The 21,046-nt window shown below is 42.4% G+C and overlaps 1 protein-coding gene across 5 annotated transcripts; it reads right to left on the minus strand.

Annotated features, from left to right (window-relative positions):
- Positions 1 to 57: 57 nt before the first annotated feature.
- Positions 58 to 19,200, minus strand: CERS5 (ceramide synthase 5). 5 transcript variants are annotated; one of them, XM_049818511.1, is made up of 11 exons: positions 18,953 to 19,199; positions 12,908 to 13,013; positions 10,659 to 10,789; positions 9,611 to 9,668; positions 8,956 to 9,006; positions 8,167 to 8,259; positions 6,677 to 6,805; positions 6,285 to 6,391; positions 4,249 to 4,405; positions 3,221 to 3,250; positions 58 to 1,487 (listed from the first exon to the last, which is right to left on the minus strand). In XM_049818511.1, exons 1-11 carry the CDS (start codon positions 19,150 to 19,152, stop codon positions 1,335 to 1,337), a joined length of 1,215 nt encoding a protein of 404 aa, XP_049674468.1. In that variant the 5' UTR covers positions 19,153 to 19,199; the 3' UTR covers positions 58 to 1,334. The 5 variants fall into 5 exon arrangements, 4 of the variants coding, with proteins under 4 accessions (XP_049674468.1, XP_049674465.1, XP_049674467.1 ...); XR_007508297.1 differs by having other exon boundaries at positions 1,378 to 1,487; positions 3,221 to 3,318; positions 18,953 to 19,200; XM_049818508.1 differs by lacking the exon at positions 3,221 to 3,250 and having other exon boundaries at positions 18,953 to 19,197.
- Between the last annotated feature and the right edge of the window lie 1,846 nt (positions 19,201 to 21,046).

The raw sequence follows: 21,046 nt of genomic DNA on the forward strand, positions 1-21,046 counted from the left end.
CCCCAAAGAGCGCCAAACGGTTCCCCTTTCATCTTAAAAAAAGTGCTGCTCAGGGGCAGCACCTGAGCCTAGCGTCAGGCAGCAGTCCCCCTGCTCAGAATCACAGAAAAGGGGCATACGGTCTCCTTGATTTTATTTTCTCAAGATGAAACATGTCAAGCAAGTTTCTGAAGCATCTTTTAATCAGAGAGAAGAGTAAACAATGGTATAAAATGGTAACAACTCAAGAATTTTCCAAAATTCTGCTCATGATTGACACACAGATCTTCCATTGCCCCCAGGTACCATTGAGTAAAAAAAACAAATGAACAAAAAATAAGAAGCCAAGCCCATGGTGTGGCTGCCTTTCCAGCCCGGTGACTCTTCCACACAGTTGCAAAATGAGAGCAGCAACATTCACGTCTGTCTTAAGAGTACAGACAGGCAGGACTGAAACATCTTATTTTGTGGAAAGTTAAACACAGCTCACCAGTACTGGTCCACCCTCAACTCCTAGCTTAGCCAACCGCATCCAGTAGGTCTAGAAACATCTTCAAAACCACAACTTGCAACAGGAAAAAAAAAATAAAATTTAAAAGGCATGTATTGTGACAGTTGTCTTAGGGGCAATAAACAACCCCCCTCCCCCTTTTCAGAAGGCTGTCATCAAGACTTCAGAGGGGCTTGCAGCACCAAAATAGGCAGCAAACGCTGGCCTGGTCCCTCGTGACAGCAGAGATAGAAGCTATAACCTCCTTAGCATATAGCACCCTGATGGTAAGTTAGAACAACGGTTCTGGTGTAGCGCAGTCCAGTTCAAAGCTTGGCTGTAGTCCAGAGCGCTCACAGCAGGACTGAGAAAGAGTCTCTGCTACAATCAGGGTAGCTTGGACACGGAACCATGGGACCATGCGTTCTCCATGCTCTTTAAGTGGCTTCTGGAGTAGATCAAGGGGATATGCTGAACCTGCTCTGGAGCAAACCATCACTGAAGTGGCACCGTAACCCTCCTGTGGTCGGCAGCCAGCCTAGTCCAAACTTGTTCCACCTTGAGTTGATCCTAGTAAAAACCAGTTTGTCACAAAACAAAGACACCTCTGCAAATATCGATGGGACTAAGATTTAAGTACAAAATGGCTTAAAGTGAAATCTGCAGCTTTGTTTTTGCCCTAGTCATTGGCTTTATCCCTTCCGTTGTGCAAAGCCTCTGACTGGTCTGGATTGTGCCCATTTCAGATTTGCTGGAGGTTTCTGGGGAAGGGGTATCTTGATTAAAGATCACTTGGGAATGTGGAGCTCAACACATCTAGATATTTAAAGATAAGTTCGTGTCTGCTCAAGGCCAACCCACAGCCTTACTCCTCTTCTGTCCACTGGCCACTAGCCACATGGCCATTAATGCGGTTGGAGCCGTTACTTGAAGTGCTGAAAACTCCTTTTGTGCTGTTGGAAGTCACATCCTCCTCTTCAGAGCTGCTCTCTACATCACTGCGGTCATCTTTTGATACCTAAACATTTCAAATGAAATTTTTAGGGGAAAGGGGAGAAGGGGAGTTGAAAAAGTCACAGAAAACAGTAGTTGGAAGGTTGTGCCCATGCGATTAACCAGCTTCAGTCAGCTACATTTAGCTTCTACATTTGATTCTGAATCACTTCAAACTCACAAGGAGGAACCTGGCATCACATACAGAATGCAAGACACAGACACTGAAAATGACAATTTGGAAGTACGAGTTCCATTTTCCAGATAAATCTGTACATCTGTGAAAGCACTATACTTTTTTTGCTCTCACCAGATCAGAGGACACTACAGATCTTTGGTTGTTCTTGTCTTCCAAGAGCTGCATTCTAGATTGCTTAAAGGCTGCTCTTCCAAACAACAAATTTGTTTTGAATCAAAAAACTTCTCACACCATAATCATCCATGGGTATGATGAATAAAAAACCATGTATGTATCAGATTTAGAGAGAACTTTTTGTCCTACAGGGAGCAGCTTTGATATTTTAGAAATTAACCAGCTATATTTACCACATTACTGTTTGCACAAAGTGCCTCCCATTTTCACAGCTTGCAGTTCATATGCAAGAACTCATTTATGAGCAAAAGCCTGTTTGGACAGGGCTGTAGAACAAAGACAACTATCTAATCCCAGCAAACACCCGTTAGGAACAGAAGGAGCATCTCAGCCCAGAGATCTAGATTTGCTTTACAGAGCTATGCCTTTAGTTAAAAGACTGACTGCAAATCCAGCTGAATTTGATTTGTACGTGGGATTTTAAACCTTTGGAAGCAGATCCAGGCACACGTTGCTGCCAGCTGCTCCGAGTGCCACAGGAGGGCACTGTACCAGCACTGCAGAGCCGACCGTACCAGAAGGTGAAGGGAACAGATCACAAAGCCCGGCCCTAACAGCAAACAAGCACCTTGGTTGGTGGCGGGGTGCCAGAAGCATAAACTCAACAGTGCTGAGCAGTGACTGCGTGAATGGCCCGTGCTTCGCACACCCCAAGGCAGGCTCTCCACACTTCTGCCTCTGCAACTAATAGCCCTCATTTACTTAATGTGCAAGCACTTCGGGGCTAGCACCTTTCCAAGGATTTCATTCAACTCTGCTTGCTTTGAGTCAGGGTTAGGGCTTTCCAACAGCACCAGGCAGGAAGTTTTTGAACTCAAGGGAAGATCTGGCAGAAAGCCAGGTAAAGTTAATGATCTCCAGGATTGGTTTTGACAGGCCTGCTGGATGTCCTGGCTTCTGTCTGTTGCCAGAACTTTTTATATCCTTCCCCACTCTCCTAATATGTCTGGAAGTTCAAAGAGTCACTGGAAGCAAGCAGAAATACCTCAAAATTCTTCCCATTATGTGGGGGACAAGTGACTGTTCTACTGCTTTTCACAAAAAAGCATTGCATTTCTCCTGTCCTCTTCCACTCAGCACAGTGTTAATGAACACTAAAGACAGATATCAGAGTCTCTGTGGGCGTATAAAAGCAGAAAGGTGAAGGTCATGCAGCCAGCTGACAGTAGATTAAGAACAAACCCCACGACACTGCTTTGACCTTTGGAAAAACCTGCATTTCAGCATACTGTCAGAACCAGCACTGTATCAACCAGGGAGAGAAACACTTTAAGAGAAGGCACCAGCCATCTAAAGCCTCAAGACCATAGCTTTGCTTTTGTCTTAGCCTTGAAACAGACACAGATGTGTTTCAGTGAACAAACAGAAGCACAGATCACACTTACATGCAAAGGATGAAACTGTCCAGCTCCAATCTGGCACAGAGAAAAGGAGAAAAGAATGAAGAAGACAGAGCTTACAGTCCTTTCTCTGGCTAGGTCACCTGGACAGGAGAGAACCAAGGAAAGGAAAAAGATGTAGACCCCAGGCTACAGAAACAGCTGCAGACCAAGAAAATAAGACATCTGCAGTAGCAGCTGTGGGGAAACAGATGAAAAAGATCTCGTGCATACTCTGAAACATGCCTTCCCCACACCATCACTGCCACAGACAACTATGATATAAATATTTTTCAAGGTTACATTCCAAGCGTAGGGGCAGCTAAGAAGTCAAACACAAGAAGTAGAGTCATAAGAGAAACTCCGATCAGAATACCAAATACCTGGTTAAAGAAAAAGCATTTGTGCTATGAAATCCACTGTAGCTCTCTGGTAGCTGCAAAGGAAATGGCTTCTCTTGATGGGTAGGCTGGGTGTCAAGTTAGTTCCTACACTAGGCTAGACTGCACCGCATTAGCCTGCGACAACCAGCAAACTCTACCACATTTCTGATAACCCCTTCTCCTCTGCATGCTGCAGGCTCAATGTCTGGCCTGCACTGACAGCGAGAAACCTGTGTTAGTGCTAACAAGTGGAAGATGCATAACCCTCATCACATCCCAAGAACCAGCTGAAGTTGGAAAGTTGGAAAACATCCTGTACAATTGTTCAAAAAAGAGCCGACTACTACCTTAAAGTCCAAAGTACGTAACAAGTCTGTCATCAGCACTATTATTACAACATCTGAACATACTGGAAAAGGGTGTTATTTCCCTGCATGACCAGAACAGAGAAGAAAGCATCCCTGCCTTTGCATACACCTGGCAACTCAAGTCTGCAGAGCAACCAAGGTGAAAAAACTACCATTCTACAAAGCACTCCTGATGCAAGCCCCTTGAGAACTAGTACCAGCCCTAACTGAAGAGCCCAGTTTCTCATGATTGCTTAACAGGGCTTGTAGGAAAGAGGACCCAAAACTGTCACCAGAATCTTACCTTTCCCCGCATGAGGGCCTTGTAGGCAGTGCGAATGATGAGATAAGACCAGATGATATGCAACATCTGCAAGGTTATCAAAAGCCCGTTGAATAGCCACCATGAAGGATAAGGACCAATCAACTCCCAGCTTTCAAACAGGGTTGTATTCAAAATCCTAAAAGAGATCCAGAACACATTACAGATCGGCTGTGCTGGTAACATGGCTTCCAGCTCTAAATTAAAATGACTGGCCAGATGCACAACAGTTTGTATCTCATTTAAGCATCTGTTGCTTTGCCTCTGTCAGAGTGGCGATGCAGCTAGTCTCTCGCCAGAGTTAGGAGACAGACTAAAGCTAATTAGAAACATTTGAACTGAGCAACAAACAGGAGAAGATGTGAATGTTCTGCAATTTGGCTACACATACAGATCTGCTGCCAATTTCCTTCTCAAAAGCATGAGCATTTGTAAGTTTTACAGGAAGTGATGTCAAGCTGCACTGGTCATCAAAACAACTGTTAACACATTCATACTTGGGCAGTCTTCACCCATATTTAAAGATCAGGAAGGAATTTTGTTCCCAGCAGGCCTCCCTCCCTGTGCGCTATTCTCTTCCCTCAGATCTTTATAGATTCCTCCTGCCAAGCTGGAGGACTAGAAACTGCTTTATGGACAAAGCTTTGTGCTTTCTTTCATTACTGTTTTGCTGTTCTTGTCGCTGGGAGTTACTGCCAGTACTTAAGTAATTTAATAAACACTTTAGATTTTATGAAGTAGAGAGGTATGGAGAGACCTTTAAAGACATCATTAATTTCACATAGCTTTTAACATTTCACAAGAAAAGAAAAACAAGCCTTTCAAAGAAGAACCCAAGTCCCCCAAAACGGAGCTATAGAAACATCTAACTCAGAGCCAGTTTATGGGTTAATTAAATGCAATCCCAGAGATCTGTTGATGTTTTATACTAGTAATTAGGGAAGGGAATATACTTGAAGTGAAATACCACAGGGTCTGCAATACTGCTGCAAGCTTGCCAGATTTCTCTACAAAGTTGAGGAATTACATTACAGCCAGTGGAAAATACATTAAAGATTTACAGGACTGCTGAGCAATAGCATGATGCAAAAGCATCACCTTGTGACAGACAACAGCTATAAAAACAATGACAACTCTCTCATCTGTCACTGGAAGGAGCCTATGAAGACATAAGAATTAAAGCTCTTCCTTATCCAGACTCCTTGGATGCATTTACTGGAAAACAAGCAAGAGCTGTAATTGCAACCCTGATACCAAAGCATAATTATTGTTTCTGTCTACTGTCAAGACACCCAAAAAGAATGGGAATGCAAGCTGCCCATTGCCTAGGAAATAAATATATGCAGTAAAACCAAAATAACCTGAGTAATAATCAGTGTAACCAAATTTTCACCACACTCAACAGAAACAAGAAGTGGATAACAGCCCATCAACAGAAGAACCTCGCCAAGCCTGACCTATTGAAGTGAGAAGGAATCTCATTATAGGGTGATTAGCTATAAGCCATTTAGCCAGGGTTTTACCTCCCAAGAAACTTAAGACCTATTTCAGGCTCTGAACAGTCACGACACAAAGATAGGACATGAGTGTCGTAAGAATCAGAAACTGCAATGATGACTAAGCCAGATACTCAAAAATCAAATTTACCTCAAGAGACCATGCCTCATTTGTAACTATTTCCAAAACTTCTTAAGAGAAGCAAACAACCCTTCAAGCCTTTCAGAGCAGATACCAGCTGACTTGGCTCCAGCTAATAAGCACTGTCATCACTTTGCACTAACAGGAGAGAGGCCAGCTGTGCATTAGGATGCTAGTCACTTTTCACACTCCCTCAGCTGACTGTTGAGAGGTTTCTTCATATGCCTAGTTGAACATACTGATCCAAACAGCACTTGGGTTGTCTACAACTTCAGGCTGCCTTGAAGGACAGGCTGGAATGCTTGCAAGAAGTCTAAATACAAAGGCTTTGCTTAAAGGATTGGAAGAACAAACAAGACCTTACAGCTCAAGGTGCTTACCAGAAAGGATAAATGCCCAACCGTGTAACAATGAATACGACACCAAAAAGCATGAAGAAAGCATCACACAGACGTTGGTACTTGGCATAATTGGCTAGCTTTGCAGCCTAGAAGAGACAAGAAACATGAGAATGTTATTCCCTTTGTGCACTCATGTAATTACCAAGCTATAGAGCTTCAAAAACCCTCAAGCCATCACATTTGTGAGGAGTTTGGAACATTTAGGGATTATTCTCAGCACTACAGCAGTTATGAGGAAAAGCTGACAAGGCAGGATCAGTGGCCCAAGTTTTATGGCGTATTTAACACACTTTATCAAGAATGGGAAAGTCAGCTCGCTCTCCTGAGACCACACTAGCATTAGGTACACAAAGATTTGAAAGGAAACTCACCTCTAAAAGGAAATCTGATGCATCATGAAGGCACAGCACCAGAGTTCCAACCCGCACCATATTATTCATATAAGAGAATGTAATGAGTCCAATTGTAGCCAAATGATGGACGAACATGATCAGGAAGTCCTGGAAACAGAAAAAAAAACAACTGAATGAAGATTCTTTGGCTGTCAAACAAATGCAAAGGTTTGGAACAAAGCCAGAAAACTAACTGGGGTCATAGGATTACTTCAGGTCAGATTCTGACTCTACTCTATGTAAAGCACAGCTTATCACACAACACCAACAATTATCACTAAAGGTTCCAGAAAGGTCTCTCACAGCATTTGTGCTCCTGTGAAGTCAGAACTCTGCATACACAGGCACAGCACAGTCTCTTTGGCACACACATGCAAGGTAAAGATAAGTATGCCTGCAGACCCCACTGAAAAGATTGACAGGACAACATATGGCCCTTATTTTTGCCTCCTTTTGGTTTTACAGCCATATTGCTAGTCCTTTCAGCTCTTGGCACAAATTTTAAGTACACTGCTGTTACTGTTGTCAGTGTGCAAAAGCCTGCCAGAGCATAGCAGGCACAGAACACAAGATAACCCAACAGGAAGAACTAGGCCACTTTATTAAAAAAATGTTTACAATGCACATACATTCAGGCTGTTTTCCAGTTTAGCTCCCTGGGTACAACACTTCCATGTCAATGTACCTTACCATGCTTGCAGTGGGGAATGTAATTCACTTTGTTAAAGTCAGAGTACGAAATTAAACATTATAAACAGTATCACAGATGCTATTAATCACTCCCTTTCTGCAGCTCCAAGATACTCTGTAGTGCCTCACCTGCTAATATTTCAGTACAGAAAAAAATCCCAGGCAAACTTTTCTTTTTGAACAGTCAATGCAAGAGTTGGGATAATTTGCTACTTCACAGTTTGTGTAACAGAAGCAATAAACCATGATTTACTATGAACTGTTTTCCAACAGCAACAATAAGCCAAGTTCTAGAACACAGTGCAACGGAATTAGATTCCGGCAATCGCGACCAGTCATCATTCTGCTACACACACAGATGAAAAATTACTTTCAGAAAAACATTTATTATTACTTTAGTGTTTGCCATTTTCTCACCCGGCTCAGCAAGGTACTGCTTTGAGCATCTCATTTTCATGTTTTCTTGCAAGCCTTCTAATTAAATCTATTTTTACACAATGACTTGATAACTTTCTATTGGGAGGTATTGAGTGATTCTGTTCTTTCCCCTGGAAGGTGAAAGGGACTCTCAAGGATAAACCAGGTTGCATATCAGGCTTGCTCCTCCCTTTTCCCCAGGACTGGGTAGCGATTACAGAAGGAGGTAGGCTACACAAAGATGGGAATGAGGAAGAAAATACAGTTATTACTATGCTTTAGCTTTACTGGCCAAGCACACTCACTTTTTGTTAGTCCTATCTATTCAGCAAAGTGGTTAGTGCAATTCTGGTTAATCTCACCTTCCGTTTAATGTCTGTAAACTGAGAAAACATGAGAGACCAATAGAAGGCCAGCTCCAAGATATAGTAATAATAAAGCCTGGATGTTAGAGGCTGGAAAACAAACAAAGATAGCACAGTTAGAAGACAAAGTACTTCAAAATTTACATGAAAAATTTTCCTTCCTTCCTTCTCATCCCAGTCTGCTCCTCCAGAATGCTGAGGCATACGTTAAAAGATCCAGAATTAAGGTTTAGTAAAAACAAGCTTAAGCAACAGACGTCTTACTCTCAGCTTAGTCACACAAACATACTTGTGTGTTTGAGCTTTATTCAAAAGGAGTAAGATCCCCTTGTCAATATTTAAACTCATACTGCAGCCTCTTAGATTAGGAAAACCAGGCACTGAAAGAGACTGGTTGGCCTCTATACAATCATACTTGCTGCATAATGAAAATAACACTGTAAATAAATTATCAGTATAATTTTATGGGTTTTTTTTCACTTCTAATAATCTCAGCAGCAAATAAACATAAAATGAATACGAACTGAGTCAGTTCTCTCTGAGGAAACACTGCTGTTCACGAATCTAACCAGGATCTGAAGACACAGAGTAAATGTCATCTTTGTGCCTTCCAAAAGGGATGACCATTCACTCATGAGAAAGCTTACCAGGTTGCAACCTGTGCAGCATCCACCCACAGAATAATGAGAAGCACTCAAGTCTACTGAGTTTCAATCTTCTATCACCAACAAAAAATAAAAACTGAAATTGTGCAAAAAGTTGGAAGCTAGTAAGTTTATCTCCTACCTGAAAAGGGTAGTTGTACCAGCACTGTCGTGTGTCCCAAAACCAGGGTGCCTAAAGGGAAAAAGATAAGTCATTATTCTACTGGGTTTTTTCTTCCCTATCATCTAAGGCAGTTGACCACTACAGTACTGTTTCACTGAAATTTTATCTTGATTCTACCATTCAAGCTAAATTTATTGTAAAACATCCTAGTGATTTAAAAGAATCTTTCTCCAGTCAAACGCAAGTTATACTGCAATGGAAATTCAAAGAATAATCATACAGCTCTAATAATAATAAAGACCCAAAGAGATGAATCTGTATCCCTTCAAGAGGGATAAAAAAATAAGCAGCTCTCCACAGCAAAAAAAACCCCAAAACACCAACCCAGTTCTGTCCCGTTCTGGGGTAACATAAGATTCTAATATTTCCATAATGACAGATCTGTATACAAGCTTTCCTATAGTGTAAAGAAGGTCCTTAAAGAGAAACCCCAGGATCTCAAATAAGGGAACATAAAGATGACTATCACCACTAAAGCCTCCTTGTTTTAAGCTAGGTGTAAGCACTGAAGAAGTGACACAGGTAGTCAAACTCCCTAAATTTCAGCAGGACAGCCATAACCCAGCTGCATGCCACACAGAACAAGAGGGAGAGGGATGACAGACCAACTCACCGTCCAGAGAAACCTGATTCCATAAAAAAATATACTTAAATAAAATGTAAATCTCCACCTGGAAAAAGAAGCAAAAATTAAACTTATGAAATAGAAATAGCTTCTGGCTAACATCAGTAACAAAAACTGGAATAATTGTGAAAAAAAACAATTCTGACACCTGAAAAGCTTTCACCCCCAAATGGTAATCCTTCATTTGTAAACATTTCATGTAAGGATAAACCTATTTAAGAGTTTTCACACCACACACAAATTTGCATAAACAGCCAAGTTTGAAATAAAGTTCAGGGTGAACATGCATCATTCATATGCTTTAATATACAATAACAAGATAACAAGATAAGTCATTGTTATCCAGAAGGTATCCTAATATACGTATTTGTCCCTCTTACCTTGTGGCTTTAAGTAGACAAAACCATACTGGGGGGAAGAATTAATATGAAGAAAGTTACTGGAAAGGAAAGAAACCAGCACAGAAGAAATAACAAGTCAGGAAAAAATATCCAGATGCTACTACACTAACAGAGGTAACTGCAAGCATTCAGAAAGAAACAAAGAACAAAAGAATGAACTGAAATGAAAAGAACAGGAATCCAAGAAGTGTCTGTATAAAAGTATATACATCGTCGTGTAAGCCATAAGGTCATCCTGTCTGGGAACAAATGCTGGTCTACAACATAACTGTGCAGGCAGCAGACTTGTCTTCAGTATAATTACTGAAGTTGTGCATATGCATACATGCACATACATGCACACTGAAGTGCTATGTTTGCATTAAGGACTTGGTCCACTATCTAAAGCTGCTCATCATTGACAGGAATAGTCCTGTACGCATGTCCTGGTCTGTCATGCACATATACAAAATATTTTAGAATACTGAGTTCTAAAAAGCCCTCCTAACTTGTCATGTGCTTATATAAGAATTTATCTTCCACCAGCCAACCCCAACTAGTTTAAATTAGCAGCTGACCACAGTTTCAGTTAGAAGAGAGAACATACAGCTGGAGCTTTAAGATGAAGCCACATCTTGGCCTCTGCACAAACATACATGCTCTCACAAAATTTAGTGAGGGTGGTGGGTTTGTCCTGGTTCCTCCGATGACGAAACCAGCGCTGGATCTTTCGAACATCCCAGTCTAGCTGCTTTGACAAGCCTTCTAACCTTTTTCCATCTGGAGACTGAAGGAAAATGAAACAAGTGTCATTTCTCCTACTTCTCAAACTACTTTTGGTCTGAGATCCCCTCTGTACTATGACAGAAATGATGCACAGATAACAAAACCCACACACTAGGAAGGCACTAAGTATAGACTAGAAGCAGGAACCCATTGCCACAAATGTTCATTCAAGTTTAACCTTCATAAGCCACTAATTACTTAATTATTCAGAATGCTTTTGGTTTAACAGTTCCTCATCTGTTTCATCATTTGACAGCACATTATGACAAAGAATGCAATTGTTCTGTTTCTTAATTTGGGGGGAGGAGCTTTTAATGCTGTCTTGTCCTACCTGTTAAAACTTGCACATCGATTCAAACAGTCCAGAACTCAGGAAGATCAAAGCTGAATTTAAGGGTTGCTACTCACTGCAAGTTTCAGGAAACTTTAAAGAGCTGGTTTAACACACTAGATATTTCTATATTCCAAAAAGGCATTGTACAGATGGCATTATTTCCATTATCAAAGTTTAGAAATAAAATTAAATTTGAAAACTGAAATAATAATTGCATGACAAAGAATATATCACTGTTCTCTGACTGGAAACTACTGGCAGTTTATTTGTTGGAATAATGACATAAATGGATTTATAAGAGACAAAGTGAACAAAACCTGATAACTACCTCTAAAATGGCCCAGTGGTGAGATAAGCCACGTTAGTTTCAGACCAGTGTCCTTTTAACAAGCTCTGCCAGGGAGCTCTTACAACTGAAAGATGATAAACACATTTTACTACTTGAGTTACATACAAACCCCCAAAAAATAAGCAGAATGCTGATTTAATAAAAAGTCACCAGACTTTTCAACTGAAAAGCAGAATATTCTGTCATTGACTTTCAGTATTGAGATCATGACTTTCCTGTAATTCCATCACAAACAGATCTCTCTGCACTTTACTAGGCTTTAATGGTTCCGGCTACCTGACACTTCTGCATTGGAAGTGTACCTGCCTCAAAGGAGAATTTACACAGCTCCAATTTCAGAACAGCAATGAAATCTTTCCCCTGCATCAGTGACACCCTACATTCTGATTCTCCAAATCCAACAGCAGACATAAGCATACTGGCACAGTTAAATGCAGCTCTGTTTTCATAAGCTAGATAAATTTTGCACAGCATGTGACCTCATAGGTTTCCTAAACGTTAATTTCAAGGACATTCCCCACATAAAAGTCCTCCCCAGAAACAGCATCAAATCATAGGGACTTTTCAGTTCACACGTCATTCCAAATACCTCAAAACTTCAATGTTCCCATGAGGCAAGTTTTAGTAAGGTTTTTATAGAATTTCTCTTCCATTCACTGAGCACTTTATCTGCTCCACTCAGAATGAAGTTCAGCATCACCAAATCAGAACATAAAACCTTCCATTTCATTATCTTTAATGAAAATCTATCATGCTGTCTGTGTGGATTTCACTGTCAACATTCAACAGAGTACAGACAGTGTGGAATTCTGTAATTCTGAAGTGAAGAAGCACTGTCAGCTTAAGTGAAAGAAAGGCCATGAAACAATCAAAAGAAACACCTAGTGTCAACATTAAATGTCCTACCCTTTACCAGGGCACACTTCCATTGACTGAATGCTTTCCTTAAATAATTGACTTCCTCTGTTGACAGCTGTTGTCCAATTCCACAGCAGATGGCAAAAATAAGAGGAAGGCATTGACCCAACTGGCCAATAAAACCAGCAAAGAGCAGATCTCAAGGAAAACAGTAGCACTTTTCCAATAGAAAGATACTGGGAAATTTCTTGTTAAGCCAACAGTTACCACCTGTTACAGGAGTTACAATTTGGACAAAGGCAGGAAACTAAAGGAAGAAGCCTCATACCTTTTTAGAAAGACTTTTTTTTATTCAAAAAAACATTCTTCTGTGCACAAAAGTACAGGTCAGCCATAAAGAGAATTTACTTTGCTGCAAGAAGGACATGCCAGAGACAAAGTAAAATAAGAAAGAGCACACTCATTGTGCATGCACAGTGCAAAATGCATTTCTCAAACTAGAAAAGCAGAAGCAAAAAGTCCTCCTATACTCTTACTTAGAAGCCTCCATTTCTAGCAGAATTTGAAGCATGACTCACCTTAGTGATGGATGTAAACACTTTTTCTAAAATTGCATTGGGCTGGGCTCTGTGAGGTCCACTGTCTTGAATGCCAAGGTTTATGGCACATGGCTTGGCAACAAACCTGAAAGAGTTTGGAAGAAAGAGCTAGATTAAAAACAAGGTATCTATTTCGCTCCTCCACCTACATCCAAGGACCCTGACTTGTCACAAACTGCAAAACCTATCCAAAAAGCTTCTGAAGATCCCCACTCACTTTGCTTAAAGAAACTTCACAGTTGAAGGAATATCTTTTATTAGTCCAAATGGTAATTGCAGACCATACACACATCTAAAATGAAAAATTGAATCAATGTCCTTGGCTTGTAACAATCAGAATGTGTTCCCCCAGGGTGATTCTCATTACCCAGAAATAAAATAATAGATCACTGATAGGAGTCCTCTGCGAACATAAATGCTAGAGCCTTTGTAGCCCTACAAAATGCCTTATTTCCAGAACGTGCCTTGGTGTCGCATAGCTCAGAAAAAAGGGAAGTTGCAGTTCCTAAAAGACACACAGTTTTGGGTTTTTTTGTGTCTTCAGGAAAAATAAAGTGGCTTGTTTCCTTCGGGAGAGTGATGCAGCTGTAAGACGTCATTCAGTCTGAAACACCCAAGATCTCAGTATTTCACTCAGCCCTGTATATACCATGTATTCCAAAAGCTGACCTAACACTTTGTGAATTTTATAGTACAGACACTCTGAAAATAAAACTTGTTTTGCAACTAAAATGCATATATACACATTCAAAAAATATTAGGTTTTGCTGTACCTGTGTGTCAAAATGGGCACAGGATTCTAAGGAAAACGCATGTGCTACCTGAACATGCGAGTTGTTTTCTCTCCTGGTGGTGGGCAAGAAAGGGGGGTTTCAAGGAGCAATTTTTATTATTTTTTTAATCAATTATTTAGAGAAAGAGAGAGTGTGCAAAGAACCTGTTTCTCAAAACCAATTTTGAAAAGGACACAACATTTACATCATTAAGTCTATTCTGCTTTGAAAGAGAGATTGTTTCAGAGACTACTGAATTGAAGACAACAAATTACACACGTGTTCCATTTAGCAAAGTCAGAGTGCCATCAAGCATGAAATGCTGCTTTTTCCAACCACTACATTTGTTACCATTTCTCCTTGTGTTTAAAAGGGAAGATTAAAATTCAGGAGAATCATGACTTTAAGCGTTCCAACAGCAATCATTCTTGGGAGTACATTGTTAGTACTTCGGTAACAAACAGCTATGACTGCATTTAAGAACAGACACAGGTTGTGGGGTTTTCCCCTTGAGAAATTACAGATCAGCTCATGACTAATCCTAAAGGAACTCCCCTGCTCTCAGAAAATACAGAACAAGTAATACACTGTGGCCCCAGGTCTCACTGTCCTGCCCCATTTCTTCATATGTCCTGTTCATTTCAACAGTCATAGCTTTAAAAAGAAAAAAAAAAAAGAAAAAAAAGGAGTTATTTCCTTTCAGCTTGGCTCAAAAGGCTTACTGCTTCCTCTATAATCTAGACCACCAGCCTCAAATCACGTTGTGATGTTATGAAACATTTGGCTAGACCCCCATAAAAGCATACATCTTTATACTCTTCTTTCCTACAGGATATACCACAACAGCAGCAAAGAAGTACACATGTGCAATTACAGGATGCCAAATATTTTTATTTCATTTTCTGGGACACAGTGCTTATAGGTCTATTAAAAAATATCCTGGCCTGAAGATACTCAGTTTGTGTCAGTTTCCTCACATAAGACAGGAAACATGAAAAATCTAAAAATCTGCACATTCAATTAATTTATTATTTAGGACAGTCTTCTTTTGTTTCAAGAGCAAGTAAAGAAAAGAAGGAATGGTTAGGAAAGCTCACAGTGATCCATACAAAGTTTTGGCATTATTCTAGAATTCAAAACCTGAAGCATCAAGGAAAGAAGAAATGGCATCTCCTCAGAAAAAAAAATGCAGAAATAATTCATTTGGGGACCTAAAGATTGGGGGGGGGTGGGGGGAGTGGGGAAATAATAATCTTTGCATGAAACTATTCCTCAACAATAGGCTTCCCTCACTAGCAGGCTTAGGGAAAAAAATACACATTTCCAGAAATTAGGGAAAAAATAAAAATCAAGAGTAAACCACAGGCTACAGGTAGAGCACAGGACTCCAGTTACTCAGTCAAGCATGCGGGTGACCAAAGAGCAAACAAAAAAAAAAAGCCCACAAATATTTCTAGGTGCACAGAAGCAGACAGACACCAACACAAACAGACAAGTCACAACAATGGAGGTAGCCCCAGTCACAGCAACAGGAAGGAAAAAGGATGGCAGCAATGGATTTCATCACTTTTAAGGAAGTCTAACCCAATACTATAATGTAGCTTCTCTAACTCTGCAAGTAATGGTTTTGTGCAATGGAACTGCAAGTGACAACTGCCCTTCCACAGGGCTTCCTGACTAGCCATGCAAGGTGTTTTTACCTGGGCTGGGCACAACTGGCTCACACTCATGAGTCCACTGAACAGTCACGGTCCAATTGCTTTGACCAGTTACTACCTTGCCAGTGGAATATAAAGTGATCAATCCTGTTGTCAGTCAGAAAAATATGAAGATGACATGCTATTTCCTTTAGGTATCCATTAAGGAAAACTCACACTTAAAACCTCTATGGCATTTTATTTTTGGCCCCAGAATAGGTTTTCAGATGTGCAAGTTTTGCACTATATCCCCCAGAGAAAAAAATCTGCATAGCAATAACAGTCAAGCACCAAAAAAAAGGCTGCCCACACAGCAGGATTTCCATTCTTGGGGATATTCAAAACCGAACAGCACAAGGCCATGAGCAACCTGACGTGACTAAAACATTGGCCTTGCTTTGAGGAGTGGATTGGACAAGGTCCCTTTCAATCTAAATTATTTTATGATGCCACAGAAATCCTAACTGCAGCAACTATTCCCAAGGTCAACTTACTGCCACGCCTTCCCAGCAAGGAATTATCATCACTTAAATACTTATATTACACTTTTCTGAACAGGTATCTGCTCATTGGCTTAAGTCATACCTACCAAGCTACCTTTTTCACACTAGTTATTAAGATAGACAGACTGATTTTGAAACCAACACCAATTTTCAAGTACATGGACTCATATGTTTTAACAAGTAATTCTCAGGCATGTTGTACTTCACAAACCCAAAGGCAGAATCCTTCTTTATGGAACATTCAGGTTTGTCTGGTGACTTCCTATTACAGCTCTGAAAAGGAAGAACAATCTAAGAAATAGTGAGATTTAAAAAGTATGCACTCAAAGTAAGAGTTCGTCTTTCCATAATCTCTCAGTTTCACAGTGTTAAGATTAAACCACCTCATTCTACAACTGTCCCTAATTTTTCAGACAGACCTGATGAAGTAACATCACTTTTTTTTCTTCCCCACCCCCCCAGCTTGAGCACAAGCTGTAGATCCTTCCTCAGACCTGCAGAGTAACAAATATACCTGTTACTGAAGGGCATTCCAGTGTAATTATAAACACATCATATGAATATCAGGCTCCAGGTTTTTGCAGACAACTGGGAATTTTTTTTGTGCCTGCAGTGGGACAAGATGTGTAAGGAGAAATAACAGCAAGTATAATCAAGAAAACAAACAAACAACAAACTAGTGGTCAGAAGTCCTTCTTTATCTTGTCTGCACAAAAATCCACCCCCCTACCATGGAGTCAGGACTTTACCTTCCTCTATGAGTCCTGCCTGATCTCTATGGTCATATACTTCCCACAGTCAGTCAGCCTAATGAATATTTTACCAATATCATGATGCAAAGGAGCATTCACTAACAGAAATATGTGTCAGCATTACAAGTGTCAGTGTCACAAAAGCACTTCCTCACACTGAAAATCTACAGCAAAAGGAAAAAGAAAAGAAAAGAAACAAAGCTAAAACAAAAGAGCTGCACAAGTATATAATTCAAGTTCTGAGTCATCAAGTCCAACTGCCAAATGCGTGTCAAGGAAGACATTTGACACAATCATCCCCAAAGCCTGAATCAGGGTATATGCACAATGGGATTTTATTAAGACAAATCTGAACTTTTGTGACGTGTTCAAAGTGGCAGGAGGAAAAAGAAAAGCATTTCTTAAAAAATAGGGTCTTTTAAAATAAACATACTAACTGCCCTGGATGTTGCTTTCACAATCTGCTCTTACTTCAGGATACCACCATTAAGACACACTATAGCAAAGACACAGCTGAAAAAAAGAAACAACCCTCTCAGGAACTAGGCCATGGTCTCTAGGTTTTATTGTGTAGGCGGACAACCTAATTTGTCATTTTACTCCTCCCTAAATTAACACTGCAAAAGAAATTTCACAGACCGGGTAGACATTATCAGGAAAAAGCAATTGCTACCGGGAGGACTACATTGCTAGGTGCAGTAGGATGCACTGTATCTCTCCTAATATCTCATACTCCAGAGCACAGAGAATCCTTTGCAATTCTTCCCCAGAGTAAGACACCTGGACTAAACAAGGCTTGGAAAGCAAGGAGACCTTCCCACAATATCTCTTTCAAGGGGATCATTCCATCCCACAACTTCCTTTCCTTGTCTGCTGGCAAGTATGAACATTTGGCCAAGACTAGCAGTAGCACACCAAGCTCAGATGAGATTTTTGGCACTGCCACATGTGTTCCTGGGTCCTCTGCACTGGTTTGACCTGCCAGTAGTTTTCTGAAGCTTCCCCCCGAGGGCAGAAAGATAAGATTAGAGAAAAAAGAGCGCTTCTCAAATTTCTCTCCTACCCTACTGACCTGCTTCATTTTTCTCCACAATTCACCTATCTTTCTTTACTTCACCCCAGTCCCCTCCTCTTGTTTAATTTCTAAAAGCTCAAGAGAATTCACACTTCTTGCAGAAAACCCACAAAACAAAACCAACCTGATTCCTACCCGCTTTAGTCCTACAGCGCTTTTCATGCTTAGAAAGACTTCTGCTCTTTCAATGTAGATATTTAAGATTAAATCAATCTTTAATGAACTACCTGAACAGGAATACAAGGTGTCTCGGTCTGCCTCACCTAACGGTTTCCCTAAATAAGCTGCTTTACTAATTAGTATCTGTGTCACCCACACAGTCTGCCCTGCGTGTGGCTGTAAGAGATACACATCATGGCAAGGATAAACCTCTGCCCCAGGGAAGAGTTATTATTATATGTTTATGGATACTCAAGTAAATGAGAAATACTTTATTACACCTGTTTATGGGCAGATATGGTGATCCGCATGCACTTCTGTCATGCCTGGGACGCAGGGGATCCACAAATTGTTGAATAATATACTAGGCCATGTGAACAAGCCCTATTTCCTCACCCAGGAGCTCTGAGGAAAGTACAATAAAGGCAGAGACCAGCAACACAAGCAAACCAACTGCAGAGCAGCAGCAGCCAGTTGTCTTTCACTCGCCCAGCCGAGGTTCTCCTGGACAGGCGGAGAAATAAAAAGTGAATTCCCCAGACTTTCTGCTTGCACTACCTCAGCATAAGGTACCGCTAGCACTGGAGGAGCCTCTCGGGATCCAAAGCCAAGGGAGAGAGAAGCCCTACGGGTTTCTGTATGTCGTGACAGACACAGAGAGGTTTCCCGGGACAGGTTTTCCAGGGTTACACAAAATTCCCTTTCCACGCAAATAGAGCCTCGGGAGACACCGCGGGCGGAGAGCCCGCCACGGCCTCCACAGAAGGCCTCCGCGCCGCCTGAGGGGCGAACGGGGGGGGGGGGGGGGGGGGGGCGGCCCGAGCCTCCTCACCTCCCCTCCGGTCCGGTCCGGCCCCTGGGCCGCCCGCCGCTGCCGCTTCCCCCCCCCTCCCGGGGCGCTCCACGGCCCGTTGCTAAGAGACACCGGCGGCCTCGCCGCGCGCTCGCCCCCGAGGCGGGAACGGGAGGCGTCGTGATCGCCTCAGCCGCCTGAGGGGGCCCCCTCAGCCGCCCCCGGGGGGGGTGGGGGGGAAGCCCCACGGCAGGGGCGGTCCTCACGCTCACCTCTCGAAGAGCAGCCGCACGGCGAAGATGCCGAGCGCCAGCGGGAAGGCGGAGAGGACGTGGCCCGCCCGCGGGTACTGCAACCCACTGCCCGGCGGGCCCGGCTCCCCGGCCAGGTCCGCCCACGTCACGTTGTGCGGTAGCCAAAAGCGCTCATTCCAGAACCAGGCCCGCAGCGCCGCCGCCGCGGCCGCCGCCATCTTCCGCCTCCTCCCTCCCTCCGCCTCCCTCCCGGCGGCCGCAGCTGAGGCGGCCACCGCAGCCGACAAGCGGGGCGGCACCGCGAACCAGCACCTCCCTCCCTTCCTTCCCGGGCGCCGAGGGGCGCATGCGCAGAACCGGGCATGGGGTGGTGGTGTTCGGCCGGCCACGCCCCCCCCCCGCCCGCCGCGGACCGTTAGCTGGGAGCAGGCGCAGTGGCGGGCTCGCCTCTCAGGCACGGCGGCGCGCGCGCGCACCCGCCGTCGCCTCAGCGCTCCCTGAGGGGGGATGAGGCGCGAAGGCGGCTCATGACGGGTTTCCGAACCCTCGGGGGTGTTTTTTTTCACCAACAGAGACGAGTTGTTCTGACTGGAAAAAAAAAAATCCTCAAGACAGTCTTTAATAGGGCCTAAAGCATGCGCTTCTGGGGAGAGTCCGGTCTCTTTCCCCGGGAAGGCCCCGTCTGAGGGAGGCGCCGAGGCCAGCCTGAACGCTGCGGAGGCGGTTGCTACTCAAATCCGGTAGATGAACCACCTCCCCCTCATCCCCGAGGGGCAAGATTCCTCAGACGGGCTCACAGAGCGCTTCACTCACCTCTGAAAGGAAGGGCCCAGAGCTGCAAGCAGGATAGGGCAACTTCTCTTGTGAAGAGTTTATGGTAAGATACCAGGATTAGTTTTACTAGTATTAATAGCCATGTGGTTTAACATTTAGGCACAACACAGGGAGTGAGGGGTATACTGGTTGGCAAAGTGTAAGATACTCCTTATAGCTTTTAAAACATTCAGAAAAAAACAGTGGTTTAGTGTGACAGTCTTCGGATGAGGGTAACCAAGTAACAAAGCCTGGCCTTTGTGTAAGCTTTTCAATGAGGTTCTCAAAAACCTCCATAAAGGTGGTCAGCATGAACTTCCTTGTACATTGTAGCAAATGATCCATCTTTCATATAATAGCTCTTTTGGCATCTGTCCAGTTGAGAGCAAATTAAATGGCCCATTAAGCACTCAAATAGTATGATAACTAATAGATTCAAGAACAGGCTAGTTCATGATCTGATCACTTCTTTTTAATCAACAACTTTATTTAAAAGTACCACTTGTACTAATTTCTCCTTGTTCAGCCAGTCTGAACTCTAAGGGTCCTTGTCTCTCAGAGACTCACGGATGCCTCAGATTTAACTAGAACTAATGATGCATACCATTAAAGTCTCTGGAAACTGCAGCCAGTATTGCTTTAGTATCATGTAACCAAGGATGCATTGTAAAATACAACTGCATTTCCCAAGAAACAAGTAGTAGGCATATTCAATAAATCCAAGTCCACAACAAATATTCTTCCCTTCCTTTTCAAATACACTTAGCACAATTTCCAGTAAGAAAGATCTCCAATTGCATGAGGAAATCTGATACCAAATGGATTTTGTTAGGAAGAGAGAAAGGTTACAGAAAGCAGCATGTGCTTGCACATCAGCTTGCATAGTTTTGCAATACCTCTATCTGTACAAATCAAGTCTTACTTCTTCCTTAAAAAGAAAGAAAAATTAGCAGTAGGTTGTACATCTCATGATGTGCAACTGCTAATACCTTCCAGATAGATAGCAGGCTTCTTTTCCCTTCTCTCCCTCCTTCCCCTATATACGTCATACACATGTGCATTTTCTCATGCTGCCGCAGGATGCTTACCGTATTTCGTCTAGGTCTTAGCCTCTGCCTCTCCCAACCAAACCTACCTCAGGCTTAAGGGAAGATAACTGCAATACAAAGCAGCTTATAGGAAGGGGGGGGGAAAACCCCCTCTCAGTTGTCCTCAGCTACCGTGCCTGAGAACAACCTGAAGCCAGAAATGGAAGCACAAAATACCTCCACATTCTTTTTTCTTTTGCCCATCCTGTTC

This window comes from Accipiter gentilis, chromosome 16 (assembly GCF_929443795.1).
Source record: "Accipiter gentilis chromosome 16, bAccGen1.1, whole genome shotgun sequence".
In the NCBI taxonomy this organism is placed as follows: domain Eukaryota; kingdom Metazoa; phylum Chordata; class Aves; order Accipitriformes; family Accipitridae; genus Astur; species Astur gentilis.

Excerpts from the sequence above, each read along its gene's own strand:
- CERS5 (XM_049818511.1), bottom strand. The coding sequence starts at position 19,152 with ATGGCGGCGGCCGCGGCGGCGGCGCTGCGGGCCTGGTTCTGGAATGAG. Across the intron at positions 9,669-10,658 it reads ACTAAATTTTGTGAGAGCAT|GTGGAGATTTACATTTTATT; the intron begins GTATGTTTGTGC and ends TTCTTTTTCCAG. Across the intron at positions 8,260-8,955 it reads GGTACAACTACCCTTTTCAG|CCTCTAACATCCAGGCTTTA; the intron begins GTAGGAGATAAA and ends TTTGTTTTCCAG.